Here is a 20,582-nt window from a genome sequence, read left to right as displayed (position 1 = left end):
GGACCTTATGGTCGATGGCACTTAAGGCGTTATGAGCGATGTTCGTTTCGTATACAAATACGACGCCGTAGGACGTATTAAGCGCCATCGATAATAAGGTTCCTTTACCCAGATAATGTCACTAATAAAGATGTTGTTTACCACCTGCGAAATTGCATGGGAATGATGAATGAATTCTTTGATAAATTCGCCATACACTTTTGCAGCTTACTGTACCTTAAAGGTTCATAATGAACAAAAACAAAAACACACACATGAGTACACATTTTATATGGATACACCTACTGTTTAATTAGTCTATTTCTTAGGCGTCAACTCAACTCCTACATTGGAACAAGTGAAATTGCATTCGTCACTATAGAAGGTAGACTTGAAAGTAACATTTCCATAGAAAAAACTGCCGCCGAAGTAACTGGTGATATAATCTTCTAAGTCTACATCTCTCTGGTAGAGCCCCTGAAAAATTAAATTATACATACAAATGTTCGTTACTAAGATAAATCCACGATAAGTTTGCATTTGCAACGATTTTCACAGCCTCGCCAGGTGCCGTAGCCGAATGGCATTTCTGTGACGCGAAACGAAAACGAAACGCCCCGAAAGGCTCTGTCGCGTCAATACGCAAGAGCGATAGTGATAGATAATATCTTACGAGCGTTTCGTTTCGTGAACGTTTGTGTCATTCGGCTACGCACCCTGCAGATGCTGTTTTTAAACGTCAAACTTTTATTAAATTGTGACGTTTAGGTAAGTCTTAACCCTTGCAGAGGCAGGGCTATCAAAATTGTTGCAAACTTATTGTCGGCTGACTTTACGAGTATTATATATATAAGAGGAAAACAAGGATAATCTGATCTACTATTTCTTTCAAGCATTAAGTAAGTGCAGGTTTTAATCAACTAAAAGGAATCTCGCATTCGTAACAAAGGTGAATTTTACACCAATAGCCAGTGAGTGACAATTGTCGCAGTGACAGTCGCCGTTTATTTACCTGTTTAACAATGAAATAATGAAGCTGAGTAATAATGTTACTTATCAACCCAGAAATAGGCACAGAATTGTCAGTGTCAAAGTCACTGTGATGAAATAGGCCATAGGCGGTCTAGCACGACTTAATAGTGCGTGTTCATATCCGATCCGATAGCAGATGTAGGTCCGATATCCCATACATTTATGCCGCCATCTTTGATTCTGAAATAAATTACACATATGGAAGAAAAAAGTGACCAAGACCTCTGGTGCCTGAGGCTGGAATCGAACCAGCGTACTCTCCAATCGCGGCAGATGACTGTTTATCCGCTCGGCCAACCGAGGGCGATTTTTGAATCTCGCATACGGGATTTTGTCACGAAAATACCGGTTGAAAACGGTGACTTGCTTATTATTTTCAGTGACAATTTTCTGAATTCGAACGGGTGAGACTCAAAAATCGGCCCGCAGGTCACAGTTGCTGAGGTCGAAATTATCTCTCATATGAGTAATCTGTACAAGGACTCGTAGCGCCTTCTGACTCTGTAGTGGTGTGACTACTTTAAGATAGCACAAGTTGAAATATTTTAATGGATTTTAATTTAACTTGTGTTAATAAGATTTGATTTTTGCCTTTGAAATCCTTCCTACATCCGATATCGGATCAGATAATGTCAAAACGCACTTACGCACTCTCGTTCATAGTTCATACCTACAGATAGTAAGTATGGACACGCGCGCGAGAGCACTAGTTTTGCTAACTATCAGGAGGAAAAGCTAGTTACTAAATTAACTAAAATACCTTCTCAATTTGACATTTCTTTGTAACATTGAACAAAGTTTCGAATATAGGTTTGACAAATATATGCTTGCACGGGTTTCCTATTTGCAGTCTTATTTCTTTGTCGACGGCAAACATTACAATTTTTCCCTGAAAAAAAAAAAACTGTTGTTAAAGTAGAAATACAATACGAATACGATACGCACATCAAAAAAATAAGTGTGTTAATAGAAAAAAAAGCAAAATATAAGAAAATAAATGCGCGGTAGGTGCGAAGAGTTCACTTCTCATCCAAAATTTTAATTTAGAGATTTAACATAAACAAATAAATACAATTTAATAGTTCTACGCGTAACAGTTTAGATACTCGTGGTATCGCGGTAAAAATACCTCAACTGGCAGCAAGAACATGTATAAAACATTATGTCATTTCATTTCATTTCATTTCATTTATTTCATGCGAAACCATGGTTACAAGAGGTGTTATGGGATGGATGAAGGGGACAATCAGGGACGCTTCTGATTCTCCCCCCAGTCGTGTAAGGCCGTGCAATGTGGGCCCCAACCCACTGGCCCTATTGAGGGAGGGCGCCGTTTATTGCGAACTGCGCGCGTCTACTTCCTCTACGTCTTTGCCGATGCGAAGGCGCATAGGCCGCATTTTCGCGTTCTCGCTCCTCTGTCTCCTTCTGCGAGATGATGTCCTCACAGAAGGAGATGACCGCTTTCCAGTTCCTCTCGCTACGGAGCATGGCTGCAACGACGCTGTGCAGCGATAGGTCCGTCGTTCCTATTGCTGCGGTGAGAGCGCGGCGCTCTTGCTCCCAGTGGCTGCACACCTCTAGCGTGTGTTGGGCCGAGTCGTCAGGGTCGCCGCACTGGTGACACTGGGGCCCCAATTCCCTCTTTATCTTGTGCAGGTAATGACCGAAGCAGCCGTGACCGGTCATCACCTGCGTTGCCCTATATGACAGGGCCCCGTGCTTCCTCTTCAGCCACTCCTCCATATATGGGAGGACTGCCCCTATGGTGTGTGTTCCATACGGACTGTCCTCCAGACTGTCCTCCAGACTGGCCTCCCATAGCTCTCGGAGCCTGACCTTGGCCTCTCGGTCTGCCCGCTCTGCCACTTCTGGGTCCAAGCGTTGTCCTCTAGCTCTGGCCTCCACCCTCATCGTATACCTCTCCGCCTGGACCTGGGCGTCGAGCTCCCATGGAGGAGTGCAGGCGAGGAGACACGCCGCCGCATGGGATACCGTCGAGTAGGCCCTAATTATTCTTAAGGCCACCACTTTTTGCGGCCGCCGGAGCAGGGATTTGTTTCCGCTCGACAGCCGGTCCGCCCAAATCGGGGCCTCGTATAGGGCCATACTTCTTACCACCCCCGCAAAAAGGCGGCGGCATGGGGCTCCTGGTCCTCCCACGTTGGGTAGCAGCCTGCCTAGGGCGGAAGCCACGCCCACAATTCGTGGAGCAAGTCGGGTGAAATGTTCCCTGAATTCCCATTTTCTGTCCAGGACCAGGCCAAGATATTTGATATTGGCCCTGACCTGGACAGATTGCCCTCCACCTGAATCGTCAAGCCGGCGGGCAGGCGCCATCCTTTCCCCCGAAAACTACCGCTTCCGTCTTCGAGAGGGCCACCTTTAACCCAAGCAGGCGAATGCGGCCGACCGTCAGTTCTGTGCCAACCGCCGCCCTCCTCAGTGTCTCCTCCAATTCTCTTCCCCGCACAGCCACCATTGTGTCGTCCGCGTAACATATGGTGGACATGCGGGGAAGCAGCGCCCCCTTATCACCCAATCATATCCGATGTTCCACAGGAGTGGTCCTAAGACTGACACCTGTGGAACACCGCAGGCCATTTCTCGTTCTGCTCGACCTTCTCTTGTTTCGTAGAGCACTACTCTCTCAGATAGGTAGTGCTCCACGATTGTCCTCAGGTGGTGGTACCGAAGTGCCTCCTTGATTACGTATATGAGAGGGTGCCGAAGGCGTTGGCGATGTCGAGTGATAACGCTACGACACCCTGCCCTCTCCCCGCTGCATCCTCACTAAATTTCCTAAGAGAGGAAAGTGCGTCCATTGTGGACAGCCCCGCCCGGAACCCGAATTGCCTGTCACTGACGTCCGGGCCGGTGTTCTTAAGATGTTGGAGAATGCGGCCAGCAAGGATACGCTCCAACATCTTCCCTACCTCGTCAAGGAGCACTATTATTGGCCGATATCCGAAGGGACTGTCCGGCGGGCGGCTATCTTTCCTGAGGAGGCACAACCTACTCTCTTTCCAGCCTCTCGGAAACAGGCCCTCCTTCAGGCAGTCATCAAAAAGTTCCCTAATTCGATTTCCGAGATGCTTTAGCATGATAGGTAGGACTTTTCCAGGTACCCCGTCAGGCCCAGGAGCTTTTTTACCTCCCCTCAGGCGGATGTCTACCCTCATAATCTCGTCGTCAGAGACCCAAGGGAGTCGCAGTTCTAACCTAACCTAACCCACTTTTCTCACAAAAGTTTGTTTCCGTGAGGGTCGCAGTTCTAACCTAACCTAACCCACTTTTCTCACAAAAGTTTGTTTCCGTGAGGGTCGCAGTTCTAACCTAACCTAACCCACTTTTCTTACAAAAGTTTGTTTCCGTGAGGGTCGCAGTTCTAACCTAACCTAACCCAATTTTCTAGCAAAAGTTTGTTTTCGTGACGGTGACAATTCTGCTCCTTAGAAATAATGCAATGAATTAAGATATTGTAGCTATAATAATTATTAAATTAGCTGAACGTGAATACTTAAAAAATAAGAAAAAAGGATGTATGCTCTTCGAATTAAATAATTTGCTATGAAGACGGGTAAATTGCTGCGCAATTAGTATTTTTGATAAGATTGTTGTATTTTTGTTCCTAAAGGAATTTAATTGTCTTGCATTAGAGGAAAAAAGTAATGTCGTGCTGATGTGTATTTTGGAATAATCTGCATTACTAGTTTTGTTAATCATTTAGTTTATTTGCAGTGAAGTAATTAATTTGATGTACAGAAGTATATTATTGATGACGATAAATTGATAGGCGATTATTTTTTTGCTGTGCGTTTAATAATATCCCTTACATAACATAAATTAGGTACATGGTCACCCTGCAAGGGCGTAGCACTGTCTTATAGAAAACTAGCTTAAAACTAAAAACTTTACATGTACAATAAATAAAAAAAGAATATTAACAAGCTGTGAAAGTATTACATTACGCGTACATTGTTATTTTCCGTCAATAATTTATAATATTAGTTTACAATTTTCCACTTTCAGATTAAAATTATGACTATAAAAAAACAATAATAGAAATAAGTTAAAAATAAGTTAAATGTCAATATTTATATAAAAAAAAAAAAATAAGTCAATTAATTAGTGCTAGAGCGAGGAAGTTAGATTTTCATCAAAGAACTCAGTAATTGTATAATAGCATTTTGAAATAAGTAATTCTTTTAAGAGCCTTATGAAAGTAGAGTCTAGTTCTTCATTTCTAAGATCGTCTGGAAGTTTGTTAAAAATTTTTATTGCCATAACATATGTACTTTTTGAATGTATTTTTAATTTTGATGATGGCAGCATAAGCATATTTCTAAGTCTTACTGAGTGGGCCCTAGATAAAACTTCTTCCCGTTTTTTAAACATGCCAATATTTTTCCTGATGAATTTACATATTTCTAGAATGTACAATCCCGATAGAGTAAGTAAATTATGTTTTTGGAAATGTGGTTTGCATGTCTCTGGTTCATAAATATTTGCTAGTATACGAACGAGCTTTTTTTGTAGTATGAAGAGATCTGGTGCATCCGTACTATCCGTACTGTCCGCAAAGTATCCTTGGATTCATTGAAACGCCTGAGAGAACACTCGATGCAAAGAATTATGATTTTCATACCATTAGTGCGTTTCACATTATCCGATCCAATATCGGATATGGAACCTATATCCCATACATTGAAGCCGCCATCTTTGATTTTTGCCTTTGAAATCCTTCCGACATCAGATATCGGATCGGATAGTGTGAAAAAACGCACTCATGTCGAAAGCTGACAATATATCCTCAGCTATACATGTACAACCTGCTGACGATTTCATTGTCACAGTAACATTTCATGAATCTTGTAATCAGCAGGTGATTTTTTTTACAATTTCGAAGGTTGCCATCACCTTTTAGAGTTAAATGAACACTAAGGGCCGGTTGCATCCAACCGTCTGTCACCGTTAAAGCGTTCGTTAAATTTTATTGCATGGGAATTTCCATAGACATCTGCTGAGTCACGATGATGTGTCTGTCAAATATGGTTGATGCAACTGGCCCTAAGTAGAGGTTGGTAGAGGTGCCTTGTATACTCCATAGCGAGAGCGGTGTGGAAAATGTACCTACCTGTAATTTCTGGTTCTAATAAGTAACCATATTTGGAAGCGCAGATTACTTTCTCCGTCAGGTAATATGGAGTCTCCCACCTCCCTGACGTTTTCGCTATCGAGGAACGTATTGTGAACTCATGGTACCTACAGCTTGGCAAAAAGTGAAATTAAAAAGTGGCAACATCATCGTGTCATTCCTTTCTCACCAACGTGTGCGAGAAAACCAGACGACGCGACGATGTTGCTAATACCATAGAGGAATAAAGTAAGGGAATCAGTAAATGCAAGTTATTTGTAGTGACATCTAGCGTCATTCACGAGTTAATCACGCGTCAACCAGCGTAAATTATCAGTACTGGGGGCCGATTTTTGAATCTCGGCCATTCGATTTCATTAAATTCGTTCAATAATATCTCCACTACTAGCGCTTTCAATTCTATTAAAAGAATTGAAACGAGTGGTCATTACCACTAGTTTTAAAATTACTAGCTGTCCGTTTTCAAAAATAGCATTCCGTCGTTTTCCACAGACATTCGAACGACGAAATTCGTGCGTTCGAAATTCAAAAATCGATCCCCTGGGGGTAGAGATGGGTAGGGGTGAGTAAATACTGAGTATTTACCCGTAATTTACTCAAAGCACCGAGTAAATACTCGTATTTACTCATTTGGGTGAGTAGAAACTGTTACCTAAAAATAATTTAAAAAATGAGACTTAAGTACTTAGTCGTGTTTATTTTAACTGTGTGGACATGTTTAAATGAGATTTATATTATTAGAAGCTTATAGGAGTCTTAGTTTGTCGAAAAAAAGGTAATCATTGTGAGAAAAAAATAGTGATAATGTTTAGTTAGCAGTTTTGTTATAAGAAAGCAGGTATTTACAGTAAAAGTATGAGACTTCAATGAAATTGATGTTCTAGATAACGGCATGACGTTCGGAAGTGATTGTTAATGTGGCACTTACGACCTTTTATTAAGGGTTTTCTAAAGAAAACTCAAAAATGGCTCAGCTGGTGACGTTTAAAGTACTAGTTTTGTGTTTTGTATTATATGGCCAATAATTTGACGGTTTCTGGATATTTTTCCAACAACATTTTCGAAAGTTATAAAGGTATAAACATTATTTCTGCCTTAATTATCGTTTTATTCCAAAACTGTTCATATTATTAAAAAACTTTTTTAGAAACATTCAATTAATTTTTAAAGACCTATCAGATGATGTATAACACACTGGTAATTTCTGAATTTTATTTTTGTGAAAAATAGTTACATGTATGGAGAGCACGTCTTTAAAATAAAATTAATATAAATTTGATTACTTAACTTAGTAGTCGATAACAAAATATACCAATATTTCTAATTTGTATTTCCATTTCAGCACGCGAAATAGTTTATACCCACCAATTTGAGTAAAAACGAGTAAATACGGGTATTTTGAGTAAATACTGAGTATTTGCTCGATATTTACTCTTGAGTATTTACTCACTACCCATCTCTGCCTGGGGGCCGATTTTTCAATCTGACGGCGTTCGAATTCAGAAAATTGTCACTGAAAATAGTAGGCAATTCACCGTTTTCAACCGGTATTTTAGTGACAGTGAGACTCAAAAATCGGCCCCTGCTACTTGTCAATAGATGTCGCGACGAACAAAAAGTTTAATACTCAACAATTTTTAGCTAATATTACAATAGTATTAATCAGTACTCTGTTTTTTATTCCTTCTGCTTATAATATAAGTTGTAAACTGTTTTAATATTACATTTTTGGCAGACGAAACACTGTTGGCATCTAGTGTCGAGTAGTGGTACTGATAATATTTTAAGCTATTTGACGCGTGATGATGTTATGGCTAGTTACAACTCTTCCCTTACTTATTCCTCTATGCTATTACTTATTAATTTCTACCTTTTTTGCGGAGCTGTACAAGTTGTACAATTTACCTTGGTGAGTGTAAGGGTTTTCGTAACGTTAAAGGTTACAACAATACGCCCTGCCTTGGCCATACGATAGGTATTCGTAGAGCAATCTTTGTGTTTTGGGTAATGGCATATCGAAAACGTAGTGACCCGTAATGAAAAAGGACCCTTAAAACAAAAGAAAAAACACAATTTAACCATGTGATAAATAAATATTTATAGTATTTTATGCAACAGGCGTTTAAAGGAGGTCAAAAAAGACGAGTGGCATGGGTAACAATTTGAGGCGCAGCCGAAAATTGTTATTAAGACGCCACGAGTATTTTTTGACTCAGTTAAACACCGTTGCATACAATACTTTTTCTACGACCATGCACTTAGTTTTAATATTCTTCTTGAATAACTTTCGTGAAATTCACACTGTTACCTGTATTTTGACGCAAAGGTTTGCACTGTCTGCTCAGCTGCCCAAGGCCTTCCCGCGCATGCGCGCAGTATCGTTATAACCATGCGTTGCCATGGTTACAGGGCCAAACAATGCGTTTTCAGTTTTTTCGATACTGCGCGCATGCGCGGAAAGCCGGCGGACGCTGGCTTTGGGGAATAGACTTTTATGTAGGGTTTTAAAGATCTATGCACGACCCTGTAAATGACGAATAACAGTTCGGGAGTAGAAAAAATTATAAAATCACTAAGTACTTGATAATTATTTAATGTATAGGTATACATCATTTATGCTCATTTCGACCATTGAAAGCTCTAATGTAGGATATAATTATGTATTATATAGGTACATGGATGGAATGTGATAAATTAAAGTGGAACACACTCTTAACACTTAACAATCCACCAGAAATACGTACAATTTGCTTTCATGTGTAAGTAGAATATCGTCACTACTTTCTAAAAAAACTTGTATCTTCGTCTGTCAATGAAAAGAAAATTGTAGTAAGTATGTATGGAATGCATATAGACTTACTGCGTTTTAACTTTGAGGAACAGCGTGAGATACGAGATTTTTTAAAAGTAGTGACGATATGGAGGACTTGTCATTCATTTGAAAATTCATTTTTTTTTTCATTTCAAGGCTGTTCCAAACACTGATTATTTTTATAAAAATCGAGCATAAACTGGCCGTAAAATATGATAGAATTGGAACTTACATACGCTTTGCTTGCCGCACATAGCAAAATTGCTGCAGAAACCGTATAGAAAACTATCACGATTTTCAACATGTCAAATGATCCACTGTTACTCGTAAGTATAACCGAAGACAAATAAAAAAATAATTGAAACTCCGAATAGGCCTAAATTAAACGTTTATTTTATCTGATGGCTGCAAGCTTCGTTGAGCACAAATTATGGAATATTATTTGTTATTGTTATTTTATATTATATATATTATACATTGTTATTGCATTTCATGTTCATGTTAATCGCTAACAATCACCTTACAACGACTACAAGCCTCTACCATAAGATGTTGACGTTTTAGAATACGTAACTCGACAGCGAGTATATCTAATAAATGAAATCCATTGCATGGCAAAAGTGAACATTAGCGCATTCAAACAGTACGTACCTACATACATTATCCGTGCGTTTTATTTAAAACTACTATAATATTCTGATTCTGACACTTCACTTTGGGCCTGGGCCCCATTTAATAAACATTACAATTCAACATTTTTTGTAAAAAAGTGACATATTTGTAAAGTTTTGCTACAAGTGCTGTTTAATAATAAAACCTACAAATAAGTAAGAAACCTACAATTAGAAAACATACAATTGTAACGATTGTAAAAGCCGTTTAATAAACATTTAAATATGTAAAAAACGCCTGTAGCACAGTATAAACCAGTAATAACTCTTCTTACAAACTTCACGCCGCGCGGTGTGTCCCCCTCCCTCCCCTCGCATGCAGCGAAAACATGCGAAACTGGTAATTATTGGGCTGGACAGTCGGGGCCGCGTTTGCGCGCTGTTTTGATGTGTGTGTGAAAATGACGTCAGTGCCGAGGTCATTTCGTTACTGTAGTGTTTATGGATGTATGGGGAACAGTTCTAAAAATCCGGATATAACATTCTTCACAATTCCTAGACTTCCAGAAAAGTAATAATAATAATAATAATACACACTCGATCATGTACTGCGGGGCCATCGCGGCGTGCCGTGTTGCTCGAGTCAAGTTTCCGGACGCTGACCGTGCAACTAGGACCGCCGAAGGTGTCCCTGCATGGCAAGTACGGATCGAGCGTCGTATCAACTCGTTTAGGACTCTCATTGCAAAGCTGATCTGCTTCAGAGGGGGTAATAATCGCCCCCGAGTAATGCGCTTTGTGAACCAGGCGTTCGCGGGGACGGACATCAGGCCCCGCGACTATTTGGCCAATGTCACAGAGCGCATCGACTTCCTGAAGCAGAAAGTCTATGCATGGGCAAGCCGTATTCGCCGCTACAGAAAGCGTGTGGACCGATTCCAGCAGAATCGTCTTTTTCAAAGCGACCAAAGGAAAGTATACCGAAGGTGGGAGGAAACCGACCCTCGTGTGTCTGACGTGCGGCTGCCGGATGCTACTGCCATGTCTGATTTCTGGCGTAGCATCTGGTCGGTGCCCGTCGAACACACGGAGGGTGAGTGGATGACCGTTGTCGAACGCGAGTGCGAGAGCATCGAGCCTATGGGGGCTATCACCATCAGCCCCGACGACGTAAGTTGTGCTACCCGTACGGCCCAGAACTGGAAAAGTCCTGGACCGGACGGATTGCACAACTTCTGGCTAAAATGGTTTCGATGCTCGCACTCGCATTTGGCAACGCAATTTCAACAAGCCCTCGATCTTGGTTCTCTCCCACCTTCCCTAACAACTGGTGTTACTTTCCTGCTCTATAAGTCCGGTAGTACCACGGAAGCAAAAAACTACAGACCCATCACGTGCTTGCCTACACTTTACAAGCTCCTTACATCCATTTTGAGAGCAAAAATTAACGCGCATATTGTCGCTAACAACATTCTGGCTCCCGCTCAAAATGGATGTAGGGTTGGGTCCCGTGGTACTAAAGAGCTCCTCCTCATAGACATGACCATCTGCCAACAAGTTCGGCGGAACAGGGAGGCCATTTCGGCCGCTTGGATTGACTATAAGAAGGCCTATGATTCGGTGCCTCATTCATGGCTGAGAAGGGTATTGGAGCTGTATAAACTTGATGCAGCTTTAATATCCTTCCTGGCTGCATGTATGAGGCAGTGGACCACAGTCCTTCGTCAACCAGGAGGCAGGGATGGCCCCCCTGGCCCGCAGGACTTCATAAGGATTGAGCGAGGAATATTCCAGGGTGACAGTCTGAGTCCATTATGGTTCTGCCTAGCTCTGAATCCCCTCAGCACGCTGCTGAAGGATTCTGGGCTAGGTTGCCGGCTTCGGAGAGAGGGTGAAGTCATCTCTCACCTTCTGTACATGGACGATCTCAAACTATTTGCACCGAACACCCAAGACCTGATGGTGCTATTGAAAACCACAGAAGTTTTCAGTACCGCCATCAGAATGGAGTTTGGTGTCGATAAGTGTGCGGTCATGCATGTGCAGCGGGGGAGGTTGTAAATTCAGAAAATTTACAACTTTCTGAGACGATGTCGTTCAGATCTATCTCTGAATCAGAAACCTATAAGTACCTTGGTATGTCACAGTCGTTGGGTATTGAGGATGTTGGCATTAGACGGTCGGTGAAGGAGCGCTTTTTCAGTCGGCTGACAAAAGTCCTTAACAGTCTTTTGTCAGGAGGCAACAAAGTGCGCGCCTTTAACGCCTGGGTAATGCCTCTACTCATATACTCCTTTGGCATACTACGGTGGACCCAGACTGAGCTGGACGCCCTGGATCGGAGGGTCCGCTCACTGCTTACCACACACCGTATGTTACACCCGCGCTCGTCTGTTATGAGATTGTACATCCCACGGAAGTGCGGAGGTCGAGGCTTCCTAAACGCCAAAGATCTCCACAACCGTGAGGTGTACAATCTCAGGAATTACTTCCTTAACAACGAGTGCGGGATGCATCGTGATGTGGTGGCAGTGGACGGAAACCTCACGCCGCTCTCCTTGGCGAAACAGAACTGGCGCAAACCTGTGGTACTAAGTACTGCGGACCGCAAGGCGGTATGGGAGAGCAAGCAGCTACACGGGCGGTTCTACAAGGCCCTCACGGGACCCGATGTAGATCTGCTCGCATCGGTGAACTGGTTACGATTCGGGGACCTCTTCGGAGAAACCGAGGGTTTTGCCTGTGCAATTGCGGACGAAGTTATGATGACGAACAACTACCGGAAATATATCCTGAAGGACGGTACGGTCGACATTTGTCGGGCATGCCGCCGTCCCGGAGAGTCACTCAGGCATATTATTTCCGGTTGTTCTCATCTTGCTAACGGCGAGTACTTGCACAGACATAATCTCGTAGCCAGGATTATTCACCAGCAACTTGCTCTTCAATACGGCCTTGTGGACCGCGAAGTACCGTACTACAAGTACTTACCTGCGCCAGTTCTCGAAAATGGTCGTGCCACGCTCTATTGGGATCGATCTATTATCACTGACAGGACTATTGTAGCCAATAAACCTGACATTGTGATAATAGATCGACTGCAACGCCGGGCAGTGCTCGTTGACATCACCATCCCCCATGATGAGAATCTCGTGAAAGCCGAGAAGGACAAGTCCAGTAAGTACCTAGACTTGGCTCACGAGATAACCGCCATGTGGGATGTTGAATCAACGATCATTGTTCCGATAGTCGTTTCAGCGAACGGTCTCATAGCGAAGAGTCTCGACCAACATCTTAAGAGACTCTCGCTAGGTGGCTGGATCAAGGGCCAGATGCAGAAGGCGGTGATCTTGGACACAGCACGGATAGTTCGACGGTTCCTCTCTCTGCAGCCCTAACCACCGGCAGCTTGGGCCCTGCCCCGCTGCTGGCGGCACCCTAGGTTAGGTTTTTTATAATGTGTTTATATGTGTTTTATATTGTTTTGTATGTGTTTTTGTATTTTACTTTTATATTCATATTATAAACAGCCTAGCCTAAGAAAGAAAATAAATAAAGAGTATAATAATAATAATAATAAAATACTTTATTGCACTACTACAACGACAACAGCTAAACAAACAAATAAAGAACTTAAATAGTAGGTAACAACAGGCGGTCTTATCGCTAAAGAGCGATCTCTACCAGACAACCTTCAGACAGCTTTCAGAGTAAGTGGTTTTTATACTTATATTTTTGCAGCGTTAGGTAAAAGTGAGATATAGTGATGCATTAAAATCAATAAGGATTTACCTGTAACGACATTAATTACTTTGCAACCAAATACTTGTTTTTTATTTAGGTAGATGATGCGATCTATCTTATCTCGAAAGTTTGGTACCTACTTAAATATTGTGGAACCATCTATTCAGACATTTAAATACTATTTCGTCAGTATTTAAGAAAAAAACACGTACCTACTTGAATGGTACGTAGTAGAAAGTGCGTTTTTGTTTTAAATAATATCTAAGTATAACAATTACCACATACGTGATGTGAAAAGCCGTCCCCGTGAATATCTCATTTTGCTCCCTCGTTACACAATTTAGTATTGCGCTTATGAGACTAATATATGAATAATATTTTTTTGTGTATTCAATATTGACTGGTGTGGTATTGTTATATTAATACTTACAGTTACCTAATAGTACCTATTAGATAACAACAACTTACTTTGTACGAAGTTGATTGATTAACTTTATAGTAATTTTGTTCAACCCTGCGTGACCTTGCGCAGCAGAGACCGCCCGCATCTACCTGCCGGAGATTAACTACTGAATATTCCTTATACTGTGCTTTTACTTATATTTGTTTTGCTTGGGAGCACTGTCTGAACGCAGCTCGGCCTGCGGCCTCGCGACTCTCGAGAAATCTGGGCCTTTACGATCTGCATAATGAAAAAATATGGTTCTAACAACTAGTAGTGACAGTAATGGGACTGGGAAAACTACCGTCGAATATTTACTTTTAAGAATAGGGCAATAGGCCAAATAGGGGGTTATCTTCAAAGTGAGACTAATAGAAATGCAGCCCTTTCACACACTGAACAGATTTTGTGTGCGTTGCACTGGATGAGCTGTGGCTCTCAATATCATGTGGTAGCAGATTCACATGGAGTATTCTAGCCTTTTTTATACAAATTCAAGGATTTCAGTTGCTCGGTAATCTCTATCCACTTCTTTATTTAATCTCGTGCGTTTAATTTTTCACTAAACAGACAAAACAAAATAAAACCGCCTTCAAAAAAAAAGCGTGTTACAAAACACGGAGAAACTAAAAAGCCAAAAATAATAAACCTTCGAATTCAGATTTCTTATCGGATTGCAATAATCTAAACATCCAAATTATAAACGAATCAATTATTTTTGTAGTCGGTACCAGACCTGTTCGTCGCCTTGCTATTTCCTGTTTGCACCACCCAACCATACGCAGGCTGGCCCCGACTCCAAAAATAATTGATTTGTTTATAATTTGGATGTTTAGATTATTGCAATCCGATAAGAAATCTGAATTCGAAGGTTTATTATTTTTGGCTTTTTAGTTTCTCCGTGTTTTGTAACACGCTTTTTTTTTGAAGGCGGTTTTATTTTTTGTTAAAAAGTTAATTTATTTGTTGATTTTTAGTGGTTCCTAGTGATATTATATGTATCAGTCCGAATATATGTACAGTAGTGAAAGAATTATCTTTTAACTCCTAGCCATTGAGGAGTTGACCTTCCATCATCAGCTCAGTCACATAAAATTATTACCATCAGGCGTAAATACTGGTGTACCTTTGAAAAATACACTAAAAACATTACATGTGCCTATAACATTTGAAGAGTTCCCTCGATTTCTCCAAGATCCCATCATCAGACCCCGACTTGGTGCCAATGGGACCATCTCGGGGTTATACCCGTTCGATCAAAAAAAACATTTTGAAAATCGGTCCACGATTCTCGGAGATATCGAGTAACATACATACAAAAAAAAACAAAATAAAAATAAAAAAAATAAAACATTCAGTCGAATTGAGAACCTCCTCCTTTTTTGAAGTCGGTTAAAAATATCCTTATTTACGTAAATGAGAGATAATTTTTTTTTTGTTGATTTCCATACTTAATTACCGTTTAACAAAACAGTTAAACGGTAAACCAAATGATAGAGAACTTGTTGAAAATTTACATTTTATGTAAATTGTAAGTTACCATTACAAATTTGTGAGTACAATATTGTCATTGTAAACTACAGGCGTTTTTTACATATTTAAATGTTTATTAAACGGCTTTTACAATGGTTACAATTTTACGTTTTCTAATTGTAGGTTTCTTACTTATTTGTAGGTTTTATTAAACAGCACTTAGGTACACGTAGCAAAACTTTACAAATATGTCACTTTTTTACAAAATTGTTGAATTGTAATGTTTATTAAATGGGGCCCGGCCACATGGGCGCGTTGCGGCGACGCACCGCAAAAAATCTGCGTTGCGGTGCCGCACCGCATGTTTTTGCAGTGCGTCGACCCGCGCCGCAGATTTCCTGCCGCAGAAACTGGCGGCCCAAATGAACGCCAAGGACCACTAGAAGGTTTGGGCCTGGCCACATGGGCGCGTTGCGGCGACGCACCGCAAAAATTCTGCGTTGCGGTGCCGCGCCGCCAGTTTTTGCGGCAGGAAATCTGCGGCGCGGCACCGCGACGCAAGAACTCGCGGTGCGTCGACGCACCGCAAAAACCCGCGGTGCGGCACCGCAACGCAAATTTTTTGCGGCGCGTCGCCGCAACGCGCCCATGTGGCCAGGCCCTTTCGTCTACGTTATCTGTATTGGTAAGGTCAATACGAGTAAGTGTGTCATAACTGTCATCCATACTTCCATATACTAATATTATAAATGCGAAAGTAACTCTGTCTGTCTGTCTGTCTGTCTGTCTGTCTGTCTGTCTGTTACGCTTTCCCGCTTAAACCACGCAACCGATTTTGATGAAATTTGGAACAGACAATCTTTAGACCCTGAGACAGAACATAGGCTACTTTTTATTTCGAAAAAAAGGGATGAAGGGGTTGAAAAAGAGGTTGAAAGTTTGTATGGGATTTCTTAATTTTAAAAGATAAAACCATGAAACTTTATATTTTAGCACTTGATAAGAAATCATTAAACATCTTGATAAGGTCGAACGCGATTAATTAACATTATTTTTACCTTTTTTTTTTTGTGTGTCGTGCGGTGGGAAATAAACATTAACTAAAAGCGGGTAGATTATATTTATTTGTCTACCCCGAACATTTATATATATTAATATCGGGTAGTTTTGTGTTGTTTACATCTCCGGTGACATTTTACTGGGACGTCAGTCTTCCGCGACCACGGCCAGTGCAACCTGGCCGAAACGTTGGGAAAAAAGGTAAAAATAATGTTAATTAATCGCGTTCAGCCTGTATGTGACTTTAAATTATGTGTACAAAGCGCGAGAACTTAAAGTGTTATCTTGATAAGGGATAGGGATAGGGATAGGGATAGCGATAGGGATAGCGATAGGGATAGCGATAGCGATAGCGTTAGCGATAGCGATAGCGATAGGGATACGGATACGGATAATATGGGTATCGTTAGAGGGATACGGATAATCGCTCGGCGGTCTCTTACAATCAATGTGCTCTAAGACGATCGTTGTTTGCTTGCTTGAAGATTACGTTTGCGATTGGTTTGCGATAAGTATAATCAAAATGTAAAAAATTGTAAGGGATAATAGAAAAAAGTACTTTTTACCCACCGATCATAGTGTCGAAATACGGGCTATTACGGATGTTTATAAAGGTTTCCCCAGCGTATATAGAATTACCTACGCTGTGGTCGATGTGTAATATTTCTACAATCATTGCAAGCAAAAGTATTATGTGCAATCGAAATAATCGCAGATAAATATACCTACAGAGAAACCTACGGATCCAAATGAAAATCTTAATGAATACTTTTATTACGCGGGCGAAGCCGCGGGTAAAAGCTAGTAAGTCATAAGGGGAAGTGTATCTGGCCTTCACATTAGGCTTTTTTACTCATTGTCACAGGTGGTTTTGCGAATTCATAATTTAGCATCTTGCTACTGACGATTAGTGGTAAACGTATTGAACTCTCAATGAACACTGATCATTGTTTAAATATGCCAAATGAGAAGGCCGGGCACATATCTTCTTATGACACACTTATCCGTATTGACCTTAGTTGATTTTATTTAACACACTTTCCCGTTTTCTTCCTTTTAATCAAGGACCCGATTAAAGTCACCAAGGTAACTTGCTACACCCTTTTTAGGGTGCCATGTGCTTATTGAAATATCGTCGTTTCGTGTGAAAATAATTTCATAAAATTAATAGATATCTAAGTAGGCTTAAGATTTGTATGGGAACCGGCTGACAATTTTAATTTTATTATGCTTTAAACAAATTCATTTTCATACTTATATTAAAAGCTCTCACCATGTGCGAAATGAAAATACTTCATTACGAAAATTGGCAAAAACTGCCGATAGCGATGGCATTTATTATTACAGGCCGTTAATCAATTAACACTTCAAGCGTCCGGGGCGATAATGACAGCGATTGGCCGATTGGGAAAGCGTTTAACTGAGCGCCATAAACATGTATTAATTCGTAAGTATATGTAATACGAGCCTACGAATAGGCTAGTTTCCTATATTTAAAATAAAATATTTTATGCAGTGCACGAAATAAAAAATAAAATAAAATAAAACACGAAATAAAGCACCACATAATTAGAGAAAAATATGGACAGTGAGTATTTATGTTTAAACATAATTTATATTAAATAAGTCAAAGAGAAAGATATAAAGTAAAGGAATTGACCGTGACGTCACTCCTCAGTATTTCATAGTAATTCCATATTAGCAAATCGTTTTAAGAGGGCTTTCGTGTGAAAAACAGTGAAATCGCAACCGAGCGCTTGATCATACCGTGTGTGGTATCATTAAAGGGCTTTGCGAGTAGTTTACAAATATATATCACATTATAGGACTTTTTCTACTTGGTCTAACAAAATATGAGAAAATGTCCAAAAGTGGTAATAATTGTACTGGTGAAGGCTCGTTTTCAAAAAATTGCCAAAAATAAATAATAGCAATTTATAATCACTAAGGCATAACAGCAATTTAAGTAAACGTTGCAGATTAATTAAGTACAAAAATTACTTCGATGTGATGTAGATTTTCAAAGGAATTGTCGCTTAATTTTAGGTAATTTCTGAAAAAAATTGAATTCGTCTTAACCTCGTTTACTCTTTTTCAAACCCTATAATAAAAATGTAGTCTGAAAAGATTGTAGTACAGGATATACAAATTATAAATTTACCTGTTTTAGTATTCAAAATTGTCCAAATTTTACAAATAAGATCGACTAATTCAGCTCTATACGTGAGTTTTTCTAAACGTGCATTAGAGAAAAAATGATAATTAATTTAGTGAGTTAGTTTTCAAAAATCCAGTCTTATAAAAATCAAGATAATAAGATACTCTAACTGAAACTTAAAGTAAATAAATCTATTGGATAACGGAAAGTGTAGTATTTCACCGACTAAAACTATCAATTTTACATTCTTTTGACGTTTTTTTTGAAAGCACCCTTAACAGTTCTTAAAAAGAAGCTGATTTGACTAGTTGGAAACTAGCCTATTGTATCGATTAATTTGCGTCAAAATTCCTTTGTGTGTGTGGTGTCGCCACTGGCACAGTAGAATAGAATAAGTTCGGCAGTTTTAAGAGATTTCTAGTCTACTCTCGAGGCAAAATATTATTTCGTACCTCTCGCTTTCTAGAAAACGGGGTGTTGGGGGTCGCAGACCAGGCGTTTAGGTATACTTGTACGGGAGTTGAGACACAAGAGAAAGGATCACCGATACTCGTGCGGACTCGTACCTTTGTCAAAGGTTTTCCATTGGCATCCAACGTGGCGCATTACAACGTTTGATGGGCACCTTTGCACCCGGTACACCTGGCGGAGGTATTTTTGATTAGTTTATACATTTGTATTTTATATGATAATATATTAGAGTTTTAATTTTAATTTATTTATGATTGTGCATACCTACCGGTAACTGTACTTGTTTAATTAGATTATTTGAAAATGATTCAAGTGAAACCAATATATTCCGAAATCCCTCAAGATATTGTCCTGTGACTTTAAATTATATACACAAGCAAATCTTTAGTATTGTGTTTGTTTGCACTATGTAATGAAGTTAAATCAGGGGTGGCTCAAACCGCGATTCTAGGTAAGAATTATAAAAGGTGGCATTTTGTGACCATCAAAGCAGTGAGCCTTCTGTACTTGTACTATTATAATATATTCTGTGGTTAAATAAAAGTGTGTACACCTTACCTCCCCCCTTCACCTTCCCTCGACTTCAAATTAATAAAGACTGGCGTACAAATTTTAGAAAAACATAGGATGCGAGAACTTTTTTAGGGCAAATTGTAAAAAAACCTCCGGTTCTCATATACATTTTAGGCAATTGTCCATTACAAATGCGAAAGTAATTAGGTAAGTGATTATAAATATTTAAACACAATTTTATTTTCAATGTTACCTACTTACCAAAGACATATGTAACTCTGTATATAGTCCCATTACGAATTGAACGGAATAGACGTAAACAAACTGCTGTCACTGTCAAAGTAACACGTGCAGCTCAAGTCAGGGGTTCTCAAAGTAAGGTCCGAGAGAAAATCAAATTACTTTTAACCAGTTATTAACGATCACTCTATTACATACTTAAAAATCGTGAAGCGATCGAACACAATGATTGTTATATTATGTTATGATCCCATGCAAGTCAATATAGAAATCGGTCCAAAATAGACGATGTCCTGTCATATCAGATACTCACAAAACCAATAATTTAATTTATAACCACCTTATTACCACCATCGCATTTGAAGAAGACGGTTTTAATTAGTAATTAAAAATCACTGCCACCTAGTCTCAAAAGTTGCTAAAAAATAATGTTTAGCGGCCCGCTACTTGGTCGCCCAGGTACATTTCCACAGTAATACCAGTGCAATATACAAACTACCCGACAAAAACGGCTTTTTAATTTCAATAAATATACCAAAACGTTTAGTGTTTCAATTTGTTTTCGTTTAAAAAGAGTCATTATTTGTGTAGTGGAATATGTAAAGATTTTTATTAAACCTGTAAAATATCGGCAATTTTAATACCTCGAATGGTGCAAATTTTTTATACCACCGGCCACACTTTTGTTTACAATAATTCCGGCTTATTAAAAATAGGAGTATAGACAGATAAAGTCTAAGAAAAAAACGTACTTACCTCAAAACCATACGGAAAAAGGTACGGTGACCTAGATGGCGATACACCTTTGGGGGACGCTCGGCTAGATGGCGCTAATATTAATACATATTTGACATTTTAAGACATATCAAGCTATTTAGGTATATGGGCCA

The 20,582-nt window shown here is 39.9% G+C and overlaps 1 protein-coding gene across 1 annotated transcript; it reads right to left on the bottom strand.

The window, feature by feature from the left end:
* Positions 1–297: 297 nt before the first annotated feature.
* Positions 298–19,098, bottom strand: LOC125225164. Its single transcript, XM_048128743.1, has 4 exons — positions 19,035–19,098; positions 8,075–8,218; positions 1,772–1,900; positions 298–456 (listed from the first exon to the last, which is right to left on the bottom strand). The coding sequence occupies exons 2-4, from the start codon at positions 8,135–8,137 to the stop codon at positions 298–300; spliced, it is 351 nt and encodes a 116-aa protein (XP_047984700.1). The 5' UTR covers positions 8,138–8,218; positions 19,035–19,098.
* Positions 19,099–20,582: the final 1,484 nt, after the last annotated feature.

This window comes from Leguminivora glycinivorella, chromosome 1 (genome assembly GCF_023078275.1).
Source record: "Leguminivora glycinivorella isolate SPB_JAAS2020 chromosome 1, LegGlyc_1.1, whole genome shotgun sequence".
Lineage (NCBI taxonomy): Eukaryota > Metazoa > Arthropoda > Insecta > Lepidoptera > Tortricidae > Leguminivora > Leguminivora glycinivorella.
The sequence above is the reverse complement of the archived record's forward strand: the minus strand, read 5'-3'. Positions and strand labels throughout refer to the sequence as shown.

What these genes read in the sequence shown, in the direction of transcription:
- LOC125225164 (XM_048128743.1), bottom strand. Translation starts at nt 8,137, where the DNA reads ATGGCCAAGGCAGGGCGTATTGTTGTAACCTTTAACGTTACGAAAACC. An exon ending in AAACCCTTACACTCACCAAG is followed by an intron (nt 1,901 to 8,074) that starts GTAAATTGTACA and finishes TTTTTTTTTCAG; the next exon opens with GGAAAAATTGTAATGTTTGC. An exon ending in AGAAATGTCAAATTGAGAAG is followed by an intron (nt 457 to 1,771) that starts GTATTTTAGTTA and finishes TTAATTTTTCAG; the next exon opens with GGGCTCTACCAGAGAGATGT.